A 24,287-nucleotide genomic window follows, 5' to 3' on the forward strand; every position below is an offset into this window, starting at 1 on the left:
TCTCGCATTTGCGAGAGTTTGAGCTGTTGGCATTGTAAATGACCATGCCTTTTATTTACGTGTTGGTTTATAAAACATATATAAAAGGCATTGCCATTTACAATGCCAATAGCTTAAACTCTGACAAATGCTAGACCTATTGCATTGTAAAACGTTTGTTTTGATTTTGCTATTCAGGCTCTGACAGTAAAACAAGAGGAATGGGTCTTGTTTACAGCGCTGTATTACTTAGAAACGCTCGTTTTCTTATGGAAGTGTTTTGTATTTTTTGTTCACCCAATAACATTGATAGAAGGGCTTCTCTCATTGTCGTGTAGACCGTCCTCACACAAAGAGCTTTTATTTTCCTATCGAAGAATAGTCTAACATTCAGGACGTTTTAGATGGAGTACTGCTTTGTGACAGTGCGATATTGTCAAATAATAAGTAGCAGGGGTTCCTTGCTAAAACTTAAGAAGTCCACTTAATGTCTGAACCAGAAGCAGATGGAAATTACATGTTTGAGTCGTTTCTCATATTGCTTTTTCTTTTCTTTGTAGGTTCCTTACCTGGATGCGCTCGATTTGGTTCGCCCAAGAAAAGTCTTCCTTCAGAAAGGCCTTGCCTACGTCCCGCACCAGGATATTGTTGCCATTGTCCTAAACGACTTCAGAACCAAGCTTTCAAAGGCCTTGGCAGTAAGTGCATCCCGTCACGTCTTGCCTGCCCCAAATATCGACTGTAGTTGTTTTTTTTCCTTTAATTTACCAGTCGCAATGTCGTGAATCCGCCGTTTTGAGACGCTCGTTTCCTGGTTATCTCCGTAAAATGAAATGGAAAACCGCTTGCAGAGCTCGGAAGGGGAAACGTGAAACCTCCCGCGGCGCGTGGCTAAGCCTGGAGAGATTCACTTTCAATAGCACTTATCTCACGGTATGGTGTAACATGGCGGGCTCCTGTCGCGCATAGTGAACGCAGCAGCCGCTCTTGAGGTAGCTCCCATTGAACATTGACTATGCAGCGCGTGCCGCTAACATGCCTTTTGTGGCGCTCTTGTGCGAGCAGCTGTAGGTGGTGAGAGGCCAACGACTGAAGGGGAAACCTAAAGTATATCTACCCCATGGGAGTTTTCTAACCCTTTCTGAACGCATCTCTGTTGGTGAATGTAGGCTGATCGAGTCATGTTTAAAGTACCAGTCATAGGATTGACGGCGAAAGTATGTTGGGATTTTTGATTCGACTGTTAACAAAAAGGATATATATCTATCTTAGTACCTGTACTTAAGCATCACAAACTATTAAATTAATCTAATTTTTAATTGTAATGGTTTTTACGCAAACGAACAATGTCCCGTTATTCGCTGACCACTGATCCATCTATAAAGCAGACTTCTTTTGAGAAGAGTAACTATTTTAATAAACATAGACTGCAGGAAAGGTGGGTTTGGGCAAGGAGAACACGGTATGAGGAATGCGATGTTGATCAGAATACAAAGATATACATATTGGTAAGGAATATGTAATGGGGGAGTGAAAGCAGTTTTGCTATCGGAGGAGTGCGATTAAATGGTGACTAAATTAATGAAAATGCACAGGGCCGACTTGAACAATAATGGTTGAAATTGAGAAAAGAGGGGCATGTTGGATATGTTCTAAAACAATCGAGACAATCTTTGCTATTTGTGCTTTTTTCCAGTTAGAATCGAGAAAATGGAAAAGGTAACTAACTGGAAAGAAAGTCTAGGCAGCTTTACTTGAATCGCAGAATGGTGGGAGGCCTGGGCATCCGCAGAAATGTTTCCGGGGGGGGGCAAATTTTTAACTTCATCGACATGATTGAGCACAAGTATTAAATACATTTTTAAGAAATCTAATAAGACAAAGAGCTTAAATAAACAAAGAAACCTGGCAACTACAATGAAACCGAGGGAAAAACAAAAAAAAAGCCGGAAAAAACAAAAAAATTCTAAATCAGGTTGATGTGGTTCTAGAGAGATCCACATCAGCAAACCTTTCAATGATGGTACAGTGGGCGATTGTGTCAAATTCAAGAGCTGGTAGGATCAGCCTCGCTAAGCCTCATCGTCTCAAACAGTATTAATGAAGCACCTCATTAAGTACCAAAGCCATGACTCATTCCATCTATCTACTTGGACAGAAACTCATAGAGGAGTGTACACAGCATTGAATTCTTCAAGATTTGCTTTGCCTTTTTTCCAAAGTGGGTAACAGCACCATGAGATCAGAGTTATAAACATTTGGAACATCCAAACCATCTTTTGAAGGCAGAGGGCTAACAACACTGGCTTTCCAAACTTTGGGGACAAGTCCAGCTGTGAACAATGCATTGATAATATTGGCAATTTCCTAGACACTGGCAGTAGATGTTCCTTGTAATATTCTCACACAGCACAATTCATTGGGAAAGCCAGGTTTCAACATGGACAGAAGAATGCCTACCTCCTCTTTAGAGTCTGTGGAAAAGCAAGAGAGGGAGATCTCAGTGCAGAAGTAAAGGCCAGGTGCAGAAAAACTGAAACAAGGAAGCAGGGGACTGATAAATGGTTGGTTTTAGGTGTACTCTGCAAGTCATTGAACATGGAAGTGGCAGGGCTACATGTCCTCCAATGCACACCTCTTTAGAACAAAGGCAGAGACCAAAAGGCAAACAATAAAGATGGCCAGAATGGAGTTCATGGGTTTGGTGAGATGGAGTTCTGAGAGACTTGAGAGTTACATTCAGCTAGGAGTAGGGGGGCAAGAAAATGGAGGATGAGCTTAGCCCTATTTTACGTTATTCAGGGGCCTTGCCCATTCTAGGGAAGAAATTGTGTTTTGAGGTCACTTAATAACAAGCATTGGCATAGCCAACAGGTCTCGCCTTTGGGACCTTAAAAGTATTTAGTTATGCAGCATAATATCCTTGGAGCAACCATATCAACTGTTGCATGGCTAAACACTTATAAGGTCCATAAGGCGAGCCCTATTGGCTATGCCAAAGCTTGTTGTTCTTGTAAGTAGACAACTTGTCATGCCCACATGATCGACCCGTTCACACAGTCAGGGGTATGGTACGGAATGCGATTTTGGTGCACGGGATGAAAGTTCCCTATTATGGGCGCCTCCTGAGAGGTATACTGGCTTGAGATTGGTTGGCAGCTCTTCCTTGACTGCACCTTTCTGCAATGGATATTCTAGTGACTTACTTTAACTGGGTCTACAGGGTTTCCAGAGGGGACACTTTTGCACAACACACAGCAGTTTGTAACATCTTGCCCTAGGCATTTAGACACAGAAGTCATATGCTCTCCTATTCAAGATTTTTATGTACCCAGATCAATCGAGCGGCCTGTATGTCATTTGAAAGGAACCTGTTCACTGCCATGAAATGTATCTGAGGGGACCTGGGTAATCAATGGAGGGCAATTAAAAGTAACTCTCCACCCATAAGTTGAGATAGTCTGGGAGGCTTCATTCCTTCTTCATGGGTCTTCATGGGTCACCATGGCCTGTTAGTCTGAAGGACTCTTCTATGTATCGCTGTGTCACTGCGTACCCTTGTGGCCTTCGTATTCACCAGCCTGCTGCTATGGATCACTACTTGTTTCCCCCTGGTAGACAAGGTTGAGGTTAATTGGTGGCTTCCATCCTTTACTTTTTTCGTTCTGCAGTGGGGAAGTTGTCAGAGCCTGTTTCCCTTGCCAAAATGTTTTGTTATATTACATTATGTTATTAAAACCTTTATAGATCGCACTATTATCTGGAGGCCTGCTGGCAGTAAGGGGACCCTAGTGTTACGAAGTTATCAGATAAATTATCCAAAGATTTGTACGAAAAGCAGAGTTAAAATGAGTCTTAACCCCTTAAGTGCCACGCCCTTTTCCCCCTCCTATGCCGGGCGTTACATTAGTGGGCGGGTTTCATGACGAGATAGTCTCGTCATGGGCACAGCACAACCGTGCTCCATGACGAGATGGTCTCGTCATGGGCACAGAAGAGGTTAAGAGCAAGTGTGAAAGAATAGATGTGAGATGAAGAGGGAGACCTTGTAGAAACCTCAGAACCAAGGTTGACGAACGGAATTAATTTATACATGGGCTAGACCGTGTTTCATTTGAGCCAGTGGGTGAGGGGGTGCGCACTGGCACTCATTTTTGGGGACCAGTACTTATATTTCTTTGTCAGACTTTTATCCAAAGCAAGAGAGTGGAAAACACACAAGGAGCAAAGGAGGAAGAAAAAGGCCGGAAAAAGTGACGAAGGTTCAAAGAAAGAACCTGCAAGAGTGAAAGAACGGGACAGGAGTTTGTGGAACAAGGAAACAGGTGGCAGAATCAAGACTATGCAGCCATGGCTGTCAGCGTGCTGACATACAGCAGCTCCTTCTGAGCAAAACTGAGAGCCCCGGGGCTTCTACTTACAAATTAAGCACCGGTCCTAGAGGAGTGTAGGTTCTTACATATTGAGAAACAAACGTGGGAACAGTCAGTGAGCTGGAACCGTGGATGCAGGAATTGATGAACCAATCCCATAAAACTTGAAAGGTTTTAGTAGGAAAATTAACAATAGAACCCCTTCATATGTTTTTCGTTTGTCATCATTTAGTATGTTTTCCGACACCGACTGTTAAATATCAGGCAACCGTTTCTGGCAAACTGCTGTAATTATTTTAACATGATGACCTCTGTTTTAGTTTCCTTTCTGTGACTGCGAAGTGAGGAAATGTTCTAATTTGAACCGAATCTCCCCGCATAGAGGTGTATGAAAGGGGAACATTATATCCAGTTCAGAGATTAATTTGAAAGAAAAGAAAAAAAGTCCCCGTCCCCAAACGTTTGTTAGTGGCCAGTCGGCCACTGCCACCACTTGCGTGGGCTGTTGGTTCATAAGCACCTTCAGATATTGTAACTGTAGCTCTACATGGTGTTGTTTCTCTCTTCAAATATTTAATGTTGTCAATCATAGGAGTTAATCTGTTTTCTGAGTCGGAAGGGAACACCTAGATTTATTTCTTTTTGCCTGCTCCCCACAGCAGCAAAAATGGTTACATTCTGTGTCTGTGAGCTTCGAACAGAACCAAAAAATTAAATCGGTAATCGTCCATTGTGTGGCCAGAGACGTGCCATCAGGCTTTGGTGTGTGAATGATGCCTTTAGAATTGCCATGACCTGTGGCGTAAGGACGAGTAATGACCAGATTCGTCCAACGTTGTCTGGCACATTCATGTACCATAAGTATTGCTGCTCCTAGGGAAAATCAGACACAGGCCCTGCTGCACTGGACGAAGAAACCCAGTATCTCTCCCCTGTTAAAATAACATAGGAGGAAATGCATGCTTGTCTCTCTGCTTGAAGTTCCTCCTGCCTGCCTTTGGTTTGATTAGACGCCTCCTTACTATAATGAGGCCCTTGAGAGGTTAAGAAACTAATTCGCATCTTTCACTTTTGGGTAAGGGGGCCCAGAATCCACCCCCAGACGACAAAAGATGCTAGAGTAAACAAAACAGAATTGTAAAAAATAAATAATAATAACCACCTCTCTCTCTCCATGTTCTGCTCTTCTCCCTTTCCCTTCTTTGGAAGTGAGCAGCGCCCATCGTGATGTGAGGTGGCTCTGTTTTTTTGTTGTGAGCCCTGGTGGATGGTCTGCGTTTCATTAATGCAGGGGCAGGGCTCACTTCACACCTCACACCAGTTCAAGTGTCTGCCTAACGCAGTTATCATGCAGATGCAGCGATTAAGCTCAGAGAATGAGATGCAGGGAAAGCTAATCACGGCCACAAACCCTGCCCTGCCCAGTCTGCAGCATCTCAAAGGGATGCGGTGTCATGTTGCCGTTTCAGCCCATGTCAGCCCGGCCCAGGAGAGGCCCCCCCCCCTCATCCCCCCACCCAGCCTTGTGTGTTTCACAGTTCACCAAATCGGCGAACCCAAAGGGAGGGGGGGTTGCCCACCTGTAACTTGTACACCATTTCAAAAGCATAATGGACTCGTGGGGGGGGCCCATCCTAGTTAGACAGCCGCGAGGCCCAGCTGCCCACACTGCTCATGCCTAGCGCCGACCATGACTGGGCCCGCACCGATGATCCAGGGAGGGGCAAGTGCCCCCCCTTGCCCTCCCCTGCGGACGCCCATGGTGGGAGGTGACCAGGTGTAATGAGCAGGGGTTGCTGTCACAGCTTAGGGGCTGCCTATGATGCGCGTCCCTTAGGTCCACCAGTATAGAGGAGGAATCTTCCAGTAGTTAAGCACGTTTGTCTTTGAGGTGAGTAGGCTGAAACTTTGGTCTGTAATCAGACTTGGTGCTTTCCAGCTTAGAATGTATGGACTGCCTTAGTCTTTGTAGAGTAAAGAGGGAAATGGTTGTGTTTTTTGTTTTATGCTAGTGATGAGACTACCAGCAACAGTTTGCAGGTGATCGTCTGTTTTGAAAGTTTCTAAAGTAGGGGATGTTGGACTCCAGTCCTATCCACAGCAGTCAACAGAGGCTATAATCTCACATTCATTCTTTGCTACAGCTCACACAACCTCTCTTCACTGACCTATAACAGTCTCGGAGAGCATCTTCTATTAGAAACCTAGGCTTCATCACAGCATATGCATTGGGGAACACTAGATGGTGCATGGATTACCTGAAGACAAGAGTGCTATTTGAATGATCTAGGAGTATTTTGAGTTTAGCCAATTTGATTCGACTCCTACCGGCTAAGTTTAACTTACTTAAAATCATAATTCTACTTAGAAAAAAAATTATGTATAAAATGGTATGAAAAGTTGTTAGGACCCATTTAGCTTCCTGTTTTTTGTTTGGACTACTTTTTTTAACCTTAGCTGTGAATGAGTCACTAATTTACTCTCTCACGCAGTGTAAACTGATTAAATGGATTGTGGATGCTGGCTGCCAATGCTCACCTTTTGTATGCAGGACTGCTGCTGCTTAGCTGTGGCAAGAGGGTGTAGACTGGCTGCACGTGTGCATGTGCTGAGCTAGTAGACTTACTGTCTCACTCAGAACTAGTTTTGGTGCATAGGTGGCCTGTTGCAGAGGTGATCCTTCGTGAATTGGTGAGGAAGTGGGCAGGATCTATACTGGTAGTGGCCAATACTAGTGTACATCTGAAATGCTCTGTTGAAAAATGTCTGGCTTAATGTATTGTACTTGTGGGTGAAATCTGCACCAAAGTTCAGTTTCACCTTAGTTAGGCCTAGAATCTGGAAGAGACACGTTAGTGATAGATTCCTTACCTTAGAATAATCCCCAGGCGTCAGACTGGATCCGGAAAGTTTTGCTAGCAGTACCCCTGTGCGTCAGTAGGTGGCGTCGTGCGACTCCGTGTCTGTTTGCTGGCATCGTAAGCGCCGAGAAGACGTCACGGAGACTACTTGGGCACCACCCATGCGCGCTGACGTCAGTTCTTTCTTTTTCCGCGCCAGCAAGTACAGATCTGGTTAGAGCATGTACCTTAGTAACTTTTTGACTACCCTTTTTGAGACTTTTGTCTCCTTTTCTCCTTGGTGCACGTAGGGATGCCTGGATTTAAGTCTTGTGGGGCCTGCTGTCGCAATATGTCGGTGGCGGACCCCCACGATGGTTGCCTCTACTGCCTGGAGACCGACCACGACTTCCGGTCCTGCCGGTACTGTCTGGCCATGGCCCGAAGGCCTTGAGGGAGCCGCACCGGAAGCTGCTGGAGTCCGGCACTCGTCCCAGCGCCGTTCCAGGTCCCGTTCCCGGGAACGCTCGCGGGGCCGCAGTCGTCGCTCCTCTGGCTCCAAGTCTTCGCCTTCGGATTCGGGTAAGAGACAACACAAAAAAGAAGTCGAAGAAGCGTGTTCGCTCTCGGACGTCCCCCTGTCGTTCCTCGGATGCGGACGAGGGGGACAGGGGTTCTGCCCCTGTTGCTCCTTTGGAGCCTGGGAGTCCAGCGGCCTACCCGCCTTACCTGGGTCCGTCGGCGACTCCCGAACAGGAGCAAGAATTTCTTGCTACCATGGACCGCCTCTTTAGGCCTCGGGCTTCCGCCGGCGTGCCTTCTGGCCCCGCGGTCCCGTGTCCAGATCGTGTTGGGCCGCCGGCGCCGCTGGTGGATCCAGCTTCGGCACCACAGGATCCTGCACCGTTGGCTCTGACCCACGGCGCTGCAGTGGGTGCCCTCCATCCTGCCCTTGCCCAGGTTCCAGGACCATTTTGTTCCGGACTGGGATCTGCACTGGGACGCGGCGCCGGCTCGGCCCCGGCTGGCTCCGTTCCCAGCGCCGTTTCCGATGCAGTTTGTTCCTTCTTCGGCCCCATCTCTGCCGTCGCGGTCTGTTCCCCATGTGGCAGAGGTGGAGGACGACTGGGAGGGGTCTGAGGACCCTCTTGCCTGTCAGTGTGACTCCGAGCAGGACTGGGTGGACGACTTGGAGGACACCGGCGACCTCGACGTCTCCTCTGACCCGGGGTTTGCCTCTCCCCTCGCCTACATGGAGGAGGGTGCCTCCTATATGATGGTGCTCTGTTGGGCAGCTGAGGTTCTAAACTTTGATCTCCCTACGGTGGCCCTTAAAACTAATCTCCTCACTGAGGTGCTCCAGACGGCATTCACTTAGTCGGAGCCTCTGCTCCCATTTAACAACGCCCTCACTGACGTCTTGTTGGGCACTTGGTCGCGGGGCCCCTGTGGATCAGAATGTCGCCAGGCGTCACCGCCGGGTGCCTGGTGACCCTGCTTTTCTGACCACTCATCCTACGCCTGAGAGCCTGGTTATCCAAGCCTCGATGTCACAGAGTGCCTTTCCCACGGCCCACCTGATAAGGACTCTAAGAAGCTGAAACAGTTCTGTAAGCGGTTGTTCTCTTCGGCCAGCTTGGGGCTGCGGTCTGTGAACACCGCCTGCTTATTGGCCTGCTATTCCCACGCGGTGTGGGATACAGTTGCGCAGGTGTTGCCTCAGTGTCCTGAGGAGACCCACGCTGTGCTGTCCCAAGCGGTTGCTGAGAGTACGGATACGGCTAAGTTCGCCATTCGGTGTGGTTTGGACACCGCGGACTCACTGGGTAGGGCGATTTCTACGACTGTGGCGCTTCGTCGCCACGCCTAGTTGAGATCTACAGGGATCTCGCCAGATGTCCAAAGCTCACTCATGGACATGCCATTTGATGGCACTTGCCTGTTTGGTGATAAGGCCGACAGTGCACTGGAGCATTTTAAGGACTCGCGGGCCACGGCCAAGTCCCTGGGTCTTTCCGTGAAGAGCCCGGCCACTCCTGGGTTTTGTTCCTTTCGTGGCCACGGCATAGGCGCCCAGGCACGTTCCTTCAGCAAACCTGTGCAGAACCAGCCTCAGCGCAGACGCGGCTTCTGCAAGGGCAGGTCTGGGAATCAGCCTGGGGGTCAGTCCACCTCCGCCACTTCTACCTCCAAACCTTCCTAATCCGAGCTTTGTGGAGCACCCCACGCCGGTGGGTGACAGGATCCGCCACCACCTCCCCCTCTGGCACGATATCACATCGGACAAGTGGGTGTTGCAGATCATCCGCAGGTGTTACTCTCTCCCCTTTCAGTCCTACCCTCCAGCCATGCCACCTTGGTGCCACCGCATGTACTTCTCCAGCAGGAAGTCACGGCCCTCTTGGCCAAGGGGGCCATCGAGTGCGATCCTGGGCCGGAAGCAGGGAGTGGTTGTTATTCCCACTACTTTCTGGTCCCCAAGAAGGACAAAGGGGGCCTGCGCCCCATCTTGGACCTCTGGAACGTCAATCTCATCCTCCGGAAGGAGAGTTTCAAAATGTGGACTCAGGCTCAGGTCCTGGCTCGACCCTGGAGACTGGATGGTAGCATTGGACTTGCAGGACGTATATTTTCACATCCCCGTCCTGCTGGCCCACCAGCGTTACCTGTGGTTCACGGTAGGACAGGAGCATTTTCAGTTTGCCGTGCTCCCCTTCGGCCTTACCAGCGCCCCTCGGGTGTTCACGAAGGTGATGGCGGTGGTCGCAGCTCACCTGCGCAGGTCGGAGGGGGGGGGGGGGGGGGGGGTCAGTCGTCCCTTACCTCGATGGTTGGTTGTTGAAGGCGGGCTCGCCCCAGGCAGTCGTCAACCACCTTCAGACTATGGCCGACCTCCTGCACTTGCTGGGGTTCTCCATCAGCGTGCTGAAGTCTCACCTGAGTCCCTCTCAGAAGCTCCCCTTCATCGGAGCGATTCTGGATTCAACGCTGTTTCGTGTTTATTCGCCCGAGCAGCGAGTCCGGGATATTCAGGCTATGATTCTGATCTTTCAGCCTCTGTCCTGGGTTTCAGTCAGGATGACCCTCCGGCTTCTGGGTCTGATGGCCTCCTGCATCCTGCTGGTGGCACATGCCAGATGGCATATGCGGGCTCTGCAGTGGGACCTGAAGTTCCAGTGGGAGCAGCATCGGGGCAACCTGTCCGATCATGTCCAGATCTCGGAGGGCACTGCACGACAATTGCAGTGGTGGCTCACGAATTGTGATTGGTTCAATGGCAGATCTCTCTACCTTCACCAACCGGAGCACACAGTGGTGACTGGTGCGTCCCTCTTGGGATGGGGAGGCCATTTGGGAGAGGCAGAGATCAGAGGACTCTGGTCTCCGGCGGAGTCCCGGCTCCTTATTAACCTTTTGGAGCTTCGGCGATCCGACTTGCACTGAAGGCATTCCTTCCCTCTGTCCGGGCAAGTGTGGTGCAGGTGTTCACGGACAACACCACTGCCATGTGGTATTGCAACAAACAGGGCGGGTGGGGTCCCGACCCTATTTTAGGAGGCTCTGCGCCTCTGGACATGGCTGGAACATCAAGGCATTACCTTGGTGGTTCAACACCTGGCAGGTTCTCTGAACGCCAGGGCGGATGAACTCAGCCGCCGGTGCTTGATGGATCACGAATGGCGTCTGAACTGGGACGTTGTGCAAGGTCTCTTTCAACAGTGGGGAGAGCCTTGGTTAGATCTATTCGCCACCGAAGAGAACGCGCAATGTCATCAGTTCTGCGCGTTGGAATTTCCAAGGCGGCACTTGCTTGGCGAAGCTTTTAGTCGCGAGTGGAGTTGCGGTCTATTGTACACCTTTCCGCCTATACCACTTCTGCCCAGAGTGCTGAAGATGATTCGGCGCGACCGGGCCCAAGTCATCCTTGTGGCTCTGGATTGGGCACGAAGGTACTGGTATCCCGAGCTACTCAGCATGGCAATCGATCCCCCGATCCGACTGCCTCTTCGGGAGGATCTTCTGTCGCACCAGTAGGGGATGGTCCACCACCCAAACCTGTCCAGCCTCCACCTCCATGCGTGGTAATTGAGCGGCGACAGTTGACAGGTTTCGATCTTCCTCCCGAAGTCTGTGATGTCATACTGGCAGCCAGGCGCGTCCCTCCACTAAGACTGTATACGCCTGCTGGTGGAACAGGTTTGTGGCATGGTGCACAGCAAAGTCTGTGGATCCCCTTTCTTCCCCTCTTTCTGAGGTCCTTCTGTTCCTGCTATCCTTGGCAAGCCATTTTCTGAAAGGCATTACACGCACGTTTCCTCCCGTGCCATTCATAATGCCTCAGTGGGACTTAAATCTTGTCTTGACCTATCTGATGTGCGCTCCTTTTGAGCCCCTTCATAACAGTCCTTTACGTCGTCTTACTCTTAAGATGGCTTTCCTGCTAGCTATCACCTCTGCCAGAAGAGTGAGTGAGCTCCATGCTCTTTCTTCCAAACCTCCTTTCCTTTCTGTTCATCCGGACAAGGTGGTGTTAAGGACCCGTCCTTTTTTGCCAAAGGTTGTCACGCCCTTCCACATCGGGAAGACCATCACTTTGCCCACCTTCTTTCTGCCTCCGCATCCTTCAAGGGAGGAGGAGAGGCTCCACCGTCTGGACCCAAAACGTGTGCTCGCGTTCTATCTGAAGCGTACACAGCAGTTCCGGGTGGATGACCAGCTCTTTGTTGGCTATGTGGGTGCCAAGAAAGGTCGGGCTGTGCACAAACGAACCATCTCACGGCGGGTCGTTCTGTGCATCCTTGGTTAAGAAGGAGCCTCCTGTGGGGCTGCGTGCCCATTCTATCAGGGCAACTGCAGCCACTACTGCCTTGAGACGTGGCGTTCCCTTGCAGGATATTTGTCAGGCAGCTACGTGGGCCTCGCTGCACACGTTTACCAAGTATTACTGCCTTGACAGTCCAGTCCGGAGAGACGGCTTCTTTGACCGTTCTGTTCTCCATGACTTTCTGGTGTAATTTCTTCGCAGACCTACCACCGGGGTTGGTATTGCTGGGATATCTATTCTAAGGTAAGGAATCTATCACTAACGTGTTTCTTTCAGAGGCACAAGTTACTACTTGTGTAACGATATAGCTGTAAGATACATTAGTTAGTGAAAGATTCCGTACCGCCCCAACCATCCTCCCCGTTCTGCGAACTGATTTCTAGCGTTAAGGACATCCCTTTCAGGGCCCTACTTTCTTGGCACCAGTGGTCAGTGTGGAAAGTCGTGTACAGAACTGACGGCGTGCATGGGTGGTGCCTAAGTAGTCTCGGTGACGTCATCTCGGCGCTTACGACGCCAGCGACGGACGCGGAGCCGCACTACTTCACCTACTGACACGCAGGGGTACTGGTAGCAAAACTTTCCAGATCCAGTCTGACGCCTGGGGATTATTCTAAGGTAAGGAATCTATCACTAACTAATGTCTCTTACTGGTGTATCGTTACACAAGTAGTTTCTTGTGCGACTAGGTTGATGCACAAATCTTAATAAATTAGCATTTCAAGTTTTTCATTATTTGCAGAATCAGTCTCGTGGATAAGTTACTTACTCTGTTGGCCCACTGGGGGATCAGAGTATTCCCTGCACAAGAGAGCAGTTTTCCATCGATTAGGCCTGTTCATGAGAGGAAGGAGTGAAGGTAGAATCCGTATGTAATGATTGCCGTTTAACAATGCATGAGGAATGGGTAGGCTCATCCCAAGGAAAACAAAGGAGGGTAGCCAGATCTCAATCCCATCTCAGAAGAAGGTCTTCTTTGAAGTTTTGGAAGGAAGAGATAAGGCATATGTGGCAGTTAGGGGTGTGGCTTTAGGCTCTCAGGGAAGGTCTTTTAAAAGACCATTTGAAGTTGCCATGTTTAAAAGTCTCAAAATGCTGTGCAGGACAGTAGGGACATGGCGGGAGTTAAATGTCACTCTGTGATTGGGCACATTTACCTTCCTTATGGAATTTTCCACCCACCCACTTAAAAACCTCTGCACAAGGGAGAGAAGATAGATTTTGCAGGACTGTGAAGAAGACTGGATTCCTGACTGGAGTGCTGGGACACTATGGACTTTGGCTGAATAGAACTCTGAATTCTTCTGTGGGGCCCGGCCTCGTGGCGTGGGCCTCCATGACAATTAGCCCCCAAACCCAACCCATACACCACCCCTGGTCCCTGGTTATAGCCGCCCGGCCTCCCCACCCCGTAGCCACCGAAGCCTCCTGGCCACCATGTCCCGATGGCCGGCCCGGGACCCCAGCGAAACCTAGACCCTAAACGAAGGAGAGGGAACCCCCCCACCCCCCCAAGCAAGACAGGGAGGAGTAGTCTCTGTCACACCTCTGACCTCCCCTCAACAGAGGGTTTCGATCGCCCTCCGGACCCCCAGGGAGCTGGCTCCCCGCATGCTGGGTGTCTGGAGTCCCTCCCGGGCCAACTTGAAAGGATCAAAGAGCCGAGCGGCAGGAAATCCCAACACCGCCCCCAGAAGCCAAGACCCCTCTCTGTGTGGACGCCAGACTTCAAAGAGAAGACCTTGAACTAAGGGAGCCCTGCGGACCTGGTCGCGGCTCGACGAAACTGCAAAGAAGGACGCTACCTGATCCTTGGAAACCATCTGAGCCCTGCTGACATCGTCGCGGCTCCCGAGAACACTACGAACCCCGGAGCCTGCTGAGAGACTCGCGGCTCCCCCTGACCCTAAGACCATTGGGGCCTGCTGAGAGACTCGCGGCTCCTCCTGACTGTAAGACCATCGGAGCCTGCTGAGAGACTCGCGGCTCCCCGAAGATCTCCCGATTGACAGTTCCTTCCTACCGGATCCCTGCGGACGTGGTCGCGGCTCGACAATACACTGGTCCGGCTGGACCCAAGACTGTACAGTGTCCCCCGGCTCGAGGATTGAGAGCTGTGCGAAGGATACTCGGCATTGACTCTGAACCTAGAACTGCCCCGCTGCCCCAATCCCCTTTGTCAAGGAATTACCAAGCTTGTTGTATTGACCAAAGACTACCTTGCGGATCATAAAGATCCAATGAACTTAGATAAAGATCTCCGTCTACTAAAACCTACCGTGTGGTGTCCCTTTGTCAAGTAGTGCCAGCTCAGCGAGTGTGATCCTAAAGTACGAGACCCCTTCCTAGAAGGGCCTCCCTGCCGGTGCTCGGCCTGGTTCTGGGAGAGGTGGGTCACCGGGTGGTCAGGAACGTGGAGAAGTGTGGCTCAATGATTAGAGCGGCAGACCCTGATGCAGAGATTTAGCTCTGGACCAGGGTTCAATTCCCCGCCTCGGCGGGTCTTGGGCTCAAAAAATTCCACGGACCTGATAATTCTCGCCTCGGTGCCATTCCAATCATGGAGTCCCACTCTGCAACTCTGGGCAATAGCTTGCTTAATCTCCACAACGGCCCCCACAACGCTAAGGATGCCTGGCCTCCACCTTGGGGGTGCCCAGGAGTGGATGCCTCACAGGGAAAGCCAGGATGGGTTCCACAGCGGTATTCGTACAAGCGCCTTGAGACCCTTGCGGGTGAGTAGTGCGCTATACAAGTATCAATTTACATTTAACGTGTTCTGTAACCCCCCTGAGATCGCCCCTTCCAACATCTTCTCTCCAGGGCCAGTGGTGCAGGCTCACCTAGCCTCTCTGGAGAGACAGTAGAGGGAGGAACCTGCTTGGGGTTCCCGGAGATAAATCGGCTCCCTGAAATTTCTGAGGACTAGATTTGTAGGTGGATAACTCATCAAAGGAGTATCTGACTCAAGCTAACACACAGCAGCACTGCAAATGGCCAAATGAGGGCTTGGGACCTGATAGTGCAGACAGGGAGGTTACTTTGCATGGGGTGGTGCTGGAGGAGAGTTTGGGCTAAGGAGAGCTATAGGTTCTGGACAGAGGACTGGCCCAGAAGGAGCTAAAGGATAGTCTATGAGCTCTCCCTTCTCTGAGGAGGCACACTGAAGAAAACAGAAAATGTAGAAAATCTTAGAGGCCTGAAGAAGTCACTCTTTGTAGCTAGAGTGCAGCACCTGGAGCAAAACACAATTAACCACATAAAGGGGCCATAAAAAAGTCAGCTTTTGTTGTTTTTCTTTAAGGGATGGCTGTCAGAAAGTCTGGGGTTTTTTCCCATGGGACTGCTGATTCCTCATGGGAAGCGGCGTGTGAGGATCCTGTTTCATGCTTGTCCCAGTACTCTCAGGAAGGGCCACAGCAATTGTCCCAAGAGGGATTGGCAGGGAGGGGCCATGTGGCTTTGCCCCCCTTCCATTCATTTATTAGTCCAGAGAGAAATAAGGGGCCCACTGGGCAGACACAAAACAAGTAAGCGCTGTCTCACACTGTCTCACACTGTCTCACACTGTCTCACACTGTCTCACACTGTGGACAGGTTGCCCGAGGGGTCCCCCAGTGCCCAGGGTCTGATGCACTGAGGAAGAATTAAGCACTATCATATTCTACCCATGTCCAGCCCCCAGGACCAGTCTCTGATGCCTCCCCTGTTCCTGCTTTTTGTGAGAGGGGATTGGGTCCATCAGAAAGAGCCTCCTTCTCGTGTGCCCCTTCCACAAAAAGGGCGTGTGAAGCGGACTCCATCACCAGCCCTTATGTACCTGTTTGTGTGAGGCCCCTGCATGGGCTGGGGTGCTACCTTGTGGCCTTCAATGGAGGCCATAATGCTTGGAGGCAGGAAACCCACATCAAATCGAGCACTGTGGGCACAACAAGACAAATAAAAAGTAGAGGAAAACAATGCATTGGCAGTAGTGGACTGGACAGGTAGTCTTGGGAAAAAGGAATACTCCAGAATCGTTTAAGGTGCATGTAAAGTTTGTATATTTAGTTTCTGTGGTGCCTCAGGCAGAGTAGGAACACCACCAGCTCTTCAATAAGTGGCTTTGCGGCTGCAAATAGTGCAGCAGTTCCCCCAAGAGGGAAAGCAAGGGTGTGGGGGGGTGGGCTAGGCAATAACCAGGATGATTGCCCACTGTCCATACTAAACTGGTCTAGGACAGACTGCCTGTCTCTGTCTTCTGCTTTATTCCTCTATTATTCTTATGTACTTGTTTCCATCTTCTTGGGTTGTCCCCTCTGGGCCATTTTATGTTGTTCCTCCTGGTATTCTTCTGGGAGCTCATGGATGGATCTTGCCTCTTGCGATAGTCTTGTCTGGACAGTGTACTTCAGTCTGGATGAGGAGGCAAAACGGATGCCCCCAGCTGTATTTAATATTCCTCTTAGTCATGATGTCGGTAATTATCGTACAGGTTCTTTTTTTTGCAGCAGAATTATGGCCAAATGGTTCCTGAAGGAGTGTGACAGGATGGCCAGTAAGCATGAAATTTGGTTTGTGACGTGCTACCGCCATGCTTTTTCCTCTGTCTGGAAGTGATGGACCCTTGTTATGATGTGTCGTTGGTCCTGCTGTCTTGTGTGTCTTTGTCAAGTTCTACGTTTGATGCTTCATCCTCCTTTAAGAGGCCCTTGAAGATCCTCTATACAAAGTCCCCTGTTAGTTCCATCTGCTCCATGAGGAGCTCCTCTAATCCGGCCATTGTTTCAGGAGAGAGGTCTTTGATATCTTTGGTCCTTGTCTGCAGAGTCCCATTTTGTTTACGAGTGGTCCATAGCTCTTCGCAGATATTGTCATTAGATTCATTTAGTGAAATAAAACATTTTCACTTTGTGTTCAATTTATTTGAGGTTTCCCTGATACCTTGTATGATGTACCCATAAAACCTCCCAGGGTGGGGTTAGTGACCGGAGCGGAGTGTGATAGTCGATGAGTCCCTGGTTGGTGAATCATCCTGCTCACCTTTCTGCTTTGGATGTGTTGTGTCTGATGAGCAATGAGCATCACTTTGACAGTTTGCTCCCCCCACCCCCATCTCTTGACACTGCCATTTGTCTTCTGTTTTCCCCTATCCATTGTCTACTTCTTGTCAGGAGACTAGCGATTGTTGTCCTTCAGCTTATGGAGCGTCTTAAACTTGGTTAGAACTTGTGCCTCAGGTAATGAAAATCAGCATGTACTTGTTTTTTGGTCTCGCCTAGGCAGCGTTTGCGCGGTCTCTTCGAGACCTGCTATATTCAGGATATGTGCATAAAGCTCCGCCTAGTTCCCGCCCTTCTTTTTAATTGGCCCCTGTCCCTGTCCTTTGTAAATTGTGGCTTTTCATCGGTCATTAGGCTTTGTAGCCACCCCCCACCCCTCCCCAGTACCTCAATGTAACCTCCCATGAGGACATCCTCTATTACATGTGTTGTTACATCCTAGGTTTTAAATACAACCTCAAGGCACTATTTTCGTAAAGGCCTTCAGCCATCACACTCACTCGGTCCTAAACAAGGTTGGCAGTGGTTTCTTTACTCGCTAGCACATCTCACATTAATGTTAGACCTTCAATAAATTTCCCTACATCAGCTCCACATAGAGTAGAACCTAATCGGAATTAATGTAATATTTGTTTTCACATTTCAAAGCTATTAATTGTATATATGGACATAGCTATTTAAATGTACTCGTGGTACTGTCTTGCATGTAATGCATTATGGGAGTACTGTATGTGACCAAAAGTTTTATGCTCACTAGGCACCTCTAAGCGCAGCTTGTGGTACTACACCTACACATTTATACTAGACCTTCTATAAATTTCCTTTCATCAGCTCCACATAGAGTACAACCTAACCTAATCCGGAATTAATATAATTCATTTGTCAATTTAAAAGCTGCTAATTGTATATATGGACATAGCTATTTGAATGTACTCATGGTACTGTCTTGCATGCAATGCATTTTGGGTAGGGTGGATTTACCATATCTTCAAAGTTTATGATGCTCACTAGGGACCTCTAGGGGCAACTTGCGGTGCTGCACCTAGACAAGCAGTGCTGGTACCTTGCTCACTCCGACTCTGTACACCTCCAGAGCCACACACCTATTCCTATGTGTACCTCTCCTCTGTCCCCGGCCACATGTTTTCTCAGTGTACTGAAACTCCCCTGGATGTCTAGCTCCTCTTGGCGCTATGTCGTATGCTACAGGAGCAGGCGCAGTGCTGTGAGGTGAACAAGGGAGGGCGCCTAATTTCCTCACAGCTGTGATCGGTAGCAATCTGAATATGTCAGGCATGTGAGGAGGGGCACCGACCACCAAAAAATACAATAATTCTGTTTTAAATGCAAGCCTGCAGCTGTTCCACAACTACAACGTGTCAACAACATCGGTAGTCATAGGCGCACTGTTGACACATTCTGTAGTGTGCACACCACGCACACACTTGACACGTACTGTAGTGTACACACCACACACACACACACTTGACACATACTGTAATGTACAAACTATGCACAATCCGTCCGGATCAGTCTTTTGAATGAAAGGCAGCTACCGTTGAATAAATAAACACTGATCGTGTCTCCGAAGTCTGCGCTCGGCATTACTCACAGTGAGGACTCTTAAATGTACTCGTGGTACTGTCTTGCATGTAATGCATTATGGGAGTACTGTATGTGACCAAAAGTTTTATGCTCACTAGGCACCTCTAAGCGCAGCTTGTGGTACTGCACCTACACATTTATACTAGACCTTCTATAAATTTCCTTTCATCAGCTCCACATAGAGTACAACCTAACCTAATCCGGAATTAATATAATTCATTTGTCAATTTCAAAGCTGCTAATTGTATATATGGACATAGCTATTTGAATGTACTCATGGTACTGTCTTGCATGCAATGCATTTTGGGTAGGGTGGATTTACCATATCTTCAATGTTTATGATGCTCACTAGGGACCTCTAGGGGCAACTTGCGGTGCTGCACCTAGACAAGCAGTGCTGGTGCCTTGCTCACTAGGAAACTCTAGGAGCAGCTTGCGGTACTGCACTGACACATACAATGTTGGTTCCTGGCTCACTATGCAATCATTTGCAATGCGCAAGGTCTCGCATTACTGAAAGTAGGAGCTATTGGCATTGCATTATTGTTTGCAACGCCAATACCTCAAACTATCAGTAATGCAAGACCTATTGCATTGCAAATGCTTGTTTCTTTCAGTGGTGAAGGCATTCCAGCCATGCCCACACCTGCATACTTGCCAGAAAGGCGAGATAGGGTTAGGTCCCTGACTCCACCCCTCTATCCGCCGCATCAGCCCCCCTCACCTCAGGTAGAAACCAGAGCGTTGATGTGCCACAGTTGTTTGGGGAACCTCACTGCTTATCGCTGACCACTGATGGCCAGTCCCCTGGGATTCAGTGCACCATCTGATTGTCTCTTTACTCACGGGGTGGACCTGTGCACTGGCACATGAGTTTTTTTGTCTCATGGAATCAGCAGCCTCTTTTTCTATTTATCTCCATTCTTGCCAGACTTTCTGCTGCCCTTACTCCGAGCCTCCTCTCTTGCATGTTGGTCCATTTGCCTTTCCTTCTTCAGTGAGATTAGCAGATGTGGTGATCCTTCTAGGCCAGCCCAACCTCTCCTGCTTGTTCCCACGGCCTGTATACCGTCTCTTCTGTACTGCCAGTGAATATGGTGGTGAGCATGGGGGGTTGGTGGGGTCACATCACGACTACTAACTGAAAGTCCGGGTTAAAACATGGATAGTGGGAGCTCCCTCTAGTCTAACCTCCCCAGTAGAGAGGTGGATAAGCCTTTATCACACAACCCTCTTAACTTGTCAGCGGGTACCATGCTACGCTGCCATCTCCTTCCCCTCTCCCCACCACCCCACCTTCATAACTGTGTTCAGGGAGCACGCTTTGGTCCTATGGGTCCCGGATTAAGCAGACCTCTGTAGTGTGGGATGCAAAGTGGGGACCAGGGCGTATGGAGAACCATCACAATTGAGATCATTGTGGATTGGTCAAGTCGGAGAGTGGGAAGAAAACATGACCTACTGGGCCTCCATCTTTACCATGCACCCATGCAGCATTGTAGAGGTATTTAAGGCGCACAAACCACTCATAAATTCTTTCATGATCACTTTGAGCATTGGTACCATAGCTCTTCTTTATTGCAATGGATATGTAATTGTGGACTTAAATGAGCTTTTTTCTTTCTTTCTGATCAGAATTGCTTGTACAAAGACTAACAGCAAGCATACAGATGCCTTTAAGAATGTATTATGCTCATTTTTGGTTCTAATACATTATTATTGGAATTTTTAATCAATCGTCAAACAGTACAATTAACTTTCACTTACATCCACTGGCCAGTGGGGTTTAACGTGTTTGCCTATGCCGGGAAAAAGTGGTTGGTGTAACAAGGAGGAACCAAAGAAAAAAGACCGAATATAAACAAACCTAAACGTACACACTGCATTTCTCGAAAATATAGGTGTAAGGCAGCAGTCTAGTAAATAGTGAAACTAGATCAGGAGGTGGAAGCGGTGCCATCAGTTGACTTGTGGGCAAGCTAGGTAAGGCAGGGTATGCACAAATATGTTGGGCAAGTTAGCTCTCTAAATTCCTGGGAGAGGTAGGATATGCATGCCCCCCCCATGTTTTATCAAAGGTGGGTAGTTTGCCTTTGAGTACTGCAGTCAACTTCACCATACCCAATAGAGCTCAAAGTTTATACTGCCATTCTGGTTTAATCGGAATATAATCTGTCCCCCATTTTGCTAAGACAACTTGTTTATCAGCGCAGAGAGCCTGGGTGATTGCCCTGCCACATGTGGAGTGCAGTGGGTAAGTTATTGAATTGGGAAGGCCCAGAAAAATATAGCTGGGGAAACGAGGTAGGTCTGTGTTAAAAGATTTTGTTGATAGCAGTGAGTACTTCAGACCAGAAGGGCTGGAGTGTCGAGCAGTGCCATAAAATGTGAATCAGTGTTCAACGTTTACCGCAGGGTCCCCCCACTGTGACCACTCCCATCCGGCTTTCCCTTGGCCAGTCGAGCAGGGGTATAATACCAATAATGGGCTATTTTTAAGAGTGTTTCTTTACCCCAACACAACAGGCAGATTTATGTGCTCGTTGTAGGATGCCCTCCCGCTCTTTGGTGATGAAGGGCCATTCGCATTCTAGTTTCCACAGACTTTGCACTGATGAGATCGGTTTAGTGGCTGGGGTATTAAGGAAGGCATAGACATCTGCCAGTAGGCTCTTATCTGATACACGGATTAAAAGCCACTTTTTGTTATGCTTCTTTTTATTGTTTTCTAATATAGCACCTTAAAGATTCACGAGGCAATTGTAGTGTATGAGAAAACGATCTAATTTCTGTAGTAAGTTTGACAAGCACCTCAGAACAATAAATGTACATTTTATATTGTTTTAAGTAACAGATGTAAATAGAATTGTTTTGTGGGAAGAACTCCAGCTGTATTAAAGGCATACAATACAAAAATGCACAGCTGCCTTCAGAACTAATACCAAATGCTTAAAATGAATCTGTAGCCTTGCTGTCACAGGTCTATGCTTCCTGATATCTTCTTTATATATCAGGGCCTTCTGAAGAAGGTGATTGCTTGTCTGCTCTCATCTCTACTAGAATCCTTAGCTTCTTGAATCATTCTGGTGCCTTATGCATCCAAGGACCCGCACTCAAATTAATTTGTCTCTTCCTCATCGGAAGAACCCACAGGTTCAGACTGCCAGACTTGAATGAATGAATGTGATTTATAAAGTGCAAACTCATGCCCAAGGGTGTCTTGGCGCTATAGAAAACAGATGTAACTACAGTGCTGTTAGAAACTAATCTAGCAGATGGTCAGGTGCCTCCTAATCCTGTGAGAAAAGCCTGGTCTTCAAGGCCTTTCTGAAAGCGAGTAAAGAGGGAGCAGCTTTTAGTGTCAGTGGTAGGCTCATCCAAAGCACGGCTGTGGTCCTGAAGAAACTCTTCGCACACCAGGTAGTCCTCCTAAATGAGGAGACAGTCAGGGTCATGGCAGAGTGAAGCGTCCTACCTGGGTCATGCCATTTGAGCTTCTCCTTAAAGCGGACTGGTCCGTGCAGTGATTTATAGGCCAGACAGAGAGACTTGAACCGGCAGCGTTGTCGGACTGGTAGCCAGTTGAGGTTCCTATTGGCTCCTCTAGCAGATTCATATTTAGGAATTTTAAAAAGGAAGTGAACAGCTGCATTCTGCAGAGTCTGAAGCCTCTTTAGGGGACCTGATGCTAGTTTAAGATAGAGGCTGTTGCAGTAATCGATCCTTGAGAGTACCAGTGCGATGATCATGGTTTTCAAAAGCTCAAGAGGCAGAAATGTTTCAATATTTTTTATGAGCCTCAAAGAACAAAATGAGGTGGATGTAATTTTGTTCACTTGGTCTGTGAGCTTCAACTCTTTATCTAACAGAAAGCCAAGATTTTTTACTTTGTTTGTAGGTTCAGGAAGTAGGCCCAAATAAGACGACCACCATTCCGGCGTCCAAAAAGAGGGGTTATTGCCAAAAATGATGACCTCAGTTTTAGCGGCATTCAGTTTAAGACAATTGTTGTCCATCCAGTTGCTCACATTGCTCATGCAGGTCCTAAAGGCCGAACCAGAATTGATTTCGAATTTTGCTAGTGACACCACAATTTGAGTGTCGTCCGCGTATGAAAGGAGAAGCAAGAATTTGTGATAATTGTCGCCAGTGGCGTGACATTAAGGTTGAACAGTGTTGGGCTCCGTGCCAAGCCCTACGGGACTCCACAGTGGCAGGGAGAAGGGCCTAGGTGTGAAGTTGCCTAACGCCACTCCGTGTTGTCTATTGGCCAGAAAGGATTGGAGGAGATGTCCTCAATCCCCAGACTCCGCCTATGGTCAACAGAATCTCATGGCTGACCGTATCAAATGCCGCGGAGAGGTCCAACAAAATCAGAGCCGCCGTCCCTCCTTTATCAAGCATTTCCCAGATATCTTCAGTGTCTACCACTAGAGCAGATTCTGTAATCCGGTTTTTCCTGAACCCGTGCTGTGTATCGTCCAATAGAGAGTTTTCCTCTAAGTACTCTGAGAGTTGATCATTCATTACTTTCTCCGCCAACTTGGCGACGAAGGGGAGTCTTGATATGGGGCAATATTTGTTCATGTCCAGAGCATTCAGATTGTCTTTTTTTTTTTAACAGTGAGAGAACAAAGGCAAGTCTCCAATATGTAGGGAAAATTCCCCCAGCAAACATATTGTTAAAAATTTGTTCCAAATTTTGTGCCACTTGTGCTGGAATCATGTGCATTCTTTTTGGAAGACAGGGATCTGGGGCGTCAAATGTAATTGATGGAATTAACTTTGTAAGTTGTTCTTCCGAAGTGGCCTTAACGGTAGAGAATCTGGTTTGAAGTGATGTGGCATTTAGAGATTGCCCATCCGGTTGAACGGCTGTCCTACCTGCAGTAAGTTTGTTAAAAATGTTGGCAACCTTTTCTTGAAAGAAGTTTGCCAAAGCATCACAAAAATGTTGATTTATTACTGAAGTGTTGGGGCTGGCTGGGACTACCAGATTTGTTATAACTAGAAAAATAGTTTTGTTAGCGTCACAGGCTAATTTTATCTGCTCAGTGTAATGGGAAGTTTTTACTGCTAGGAAACTTTTTTTATGTTTGGCTAATTTATTTTTGTACGTAATCTTCTCCTCAACCTCATCATTTTTTCTCCATTTCTCTTCCTGCCAACAAAAGTCCTGCCTTGATGTCCTAAGGTTTTCATTGAACCATAGCTGGGAGACTTTCTTAGGTGTGTTTTTTTTGTTTGACCAGTGCTACAATGTCTAGAGCAGAGTTTAGCCAAAGTGAAAAAATGTCTACTCTCTGCTCCAGGTTGTCAACTGGTTGCCGGGGTACAGGGGTAAGGGCGTCTCTCAGTTCGGCGGGCTGTATTTTGTGGAAGGCTCTACTTGGGGTTTGTTGTATTGTATCTCTGTGCATGGTGGGTTTCTCAATCTTTATCTGCCAATAGATTGCCCAATGGTCGGGCCAAGTGAAAGGAAGAGATGGTTGTAGATTGATTGCTAGGTAGTTAAAGATCCCATCTAGCATGTGTCCAGCCGTGTGTGTCGGACCTCTGGAGATTAAAGATAGTCCAAACGCATTCATTACATCAATCCGCTTTTAGGAATCTGGTTCAGTTT

General features: G+C 48.3%; 1 protein-coding gene across 4 annotated transcripts in view; it reads left to right on the top strand.

Annotated features, from left to right (window-relative positions):
- PRIM2 (DNA primase subunit 2) overlaps positions 1-24,287 on the top strand; it is a 1,241,637-nt gene that overhangs the window by 401,360 nt on the left and 815,990 nt on the right. For all 4 annotated transcript variants that reach the window (XM_085610894.1, XM_085610892.1, XM_085610891.1 and 1 more), the window contains one exon: positions 540-677. In XM_085610894.1, coding sequence (XP_085467020.1) covers positions 540-677 — 138 coding nt within the window. The remainder of the gene's footprint in view (positions 1-539; positions 678-24,287) is intronic.

The sequence above is a fragment of the Triturus cristatus genome, chromosome 6 (assembly GCF_964204655.1).
Source record: "Triturus cristatus chromosome 6, aTriCri1.1, whole genome shotgun sequence".
In the NCBI taxonomy this organism is placed as follows: domain Eukaryota; kingdom Metazoa; phylum Chordata; class Amphibia; order Caudata; family Salamandridae; genus Triturus; species Triturus cristatus.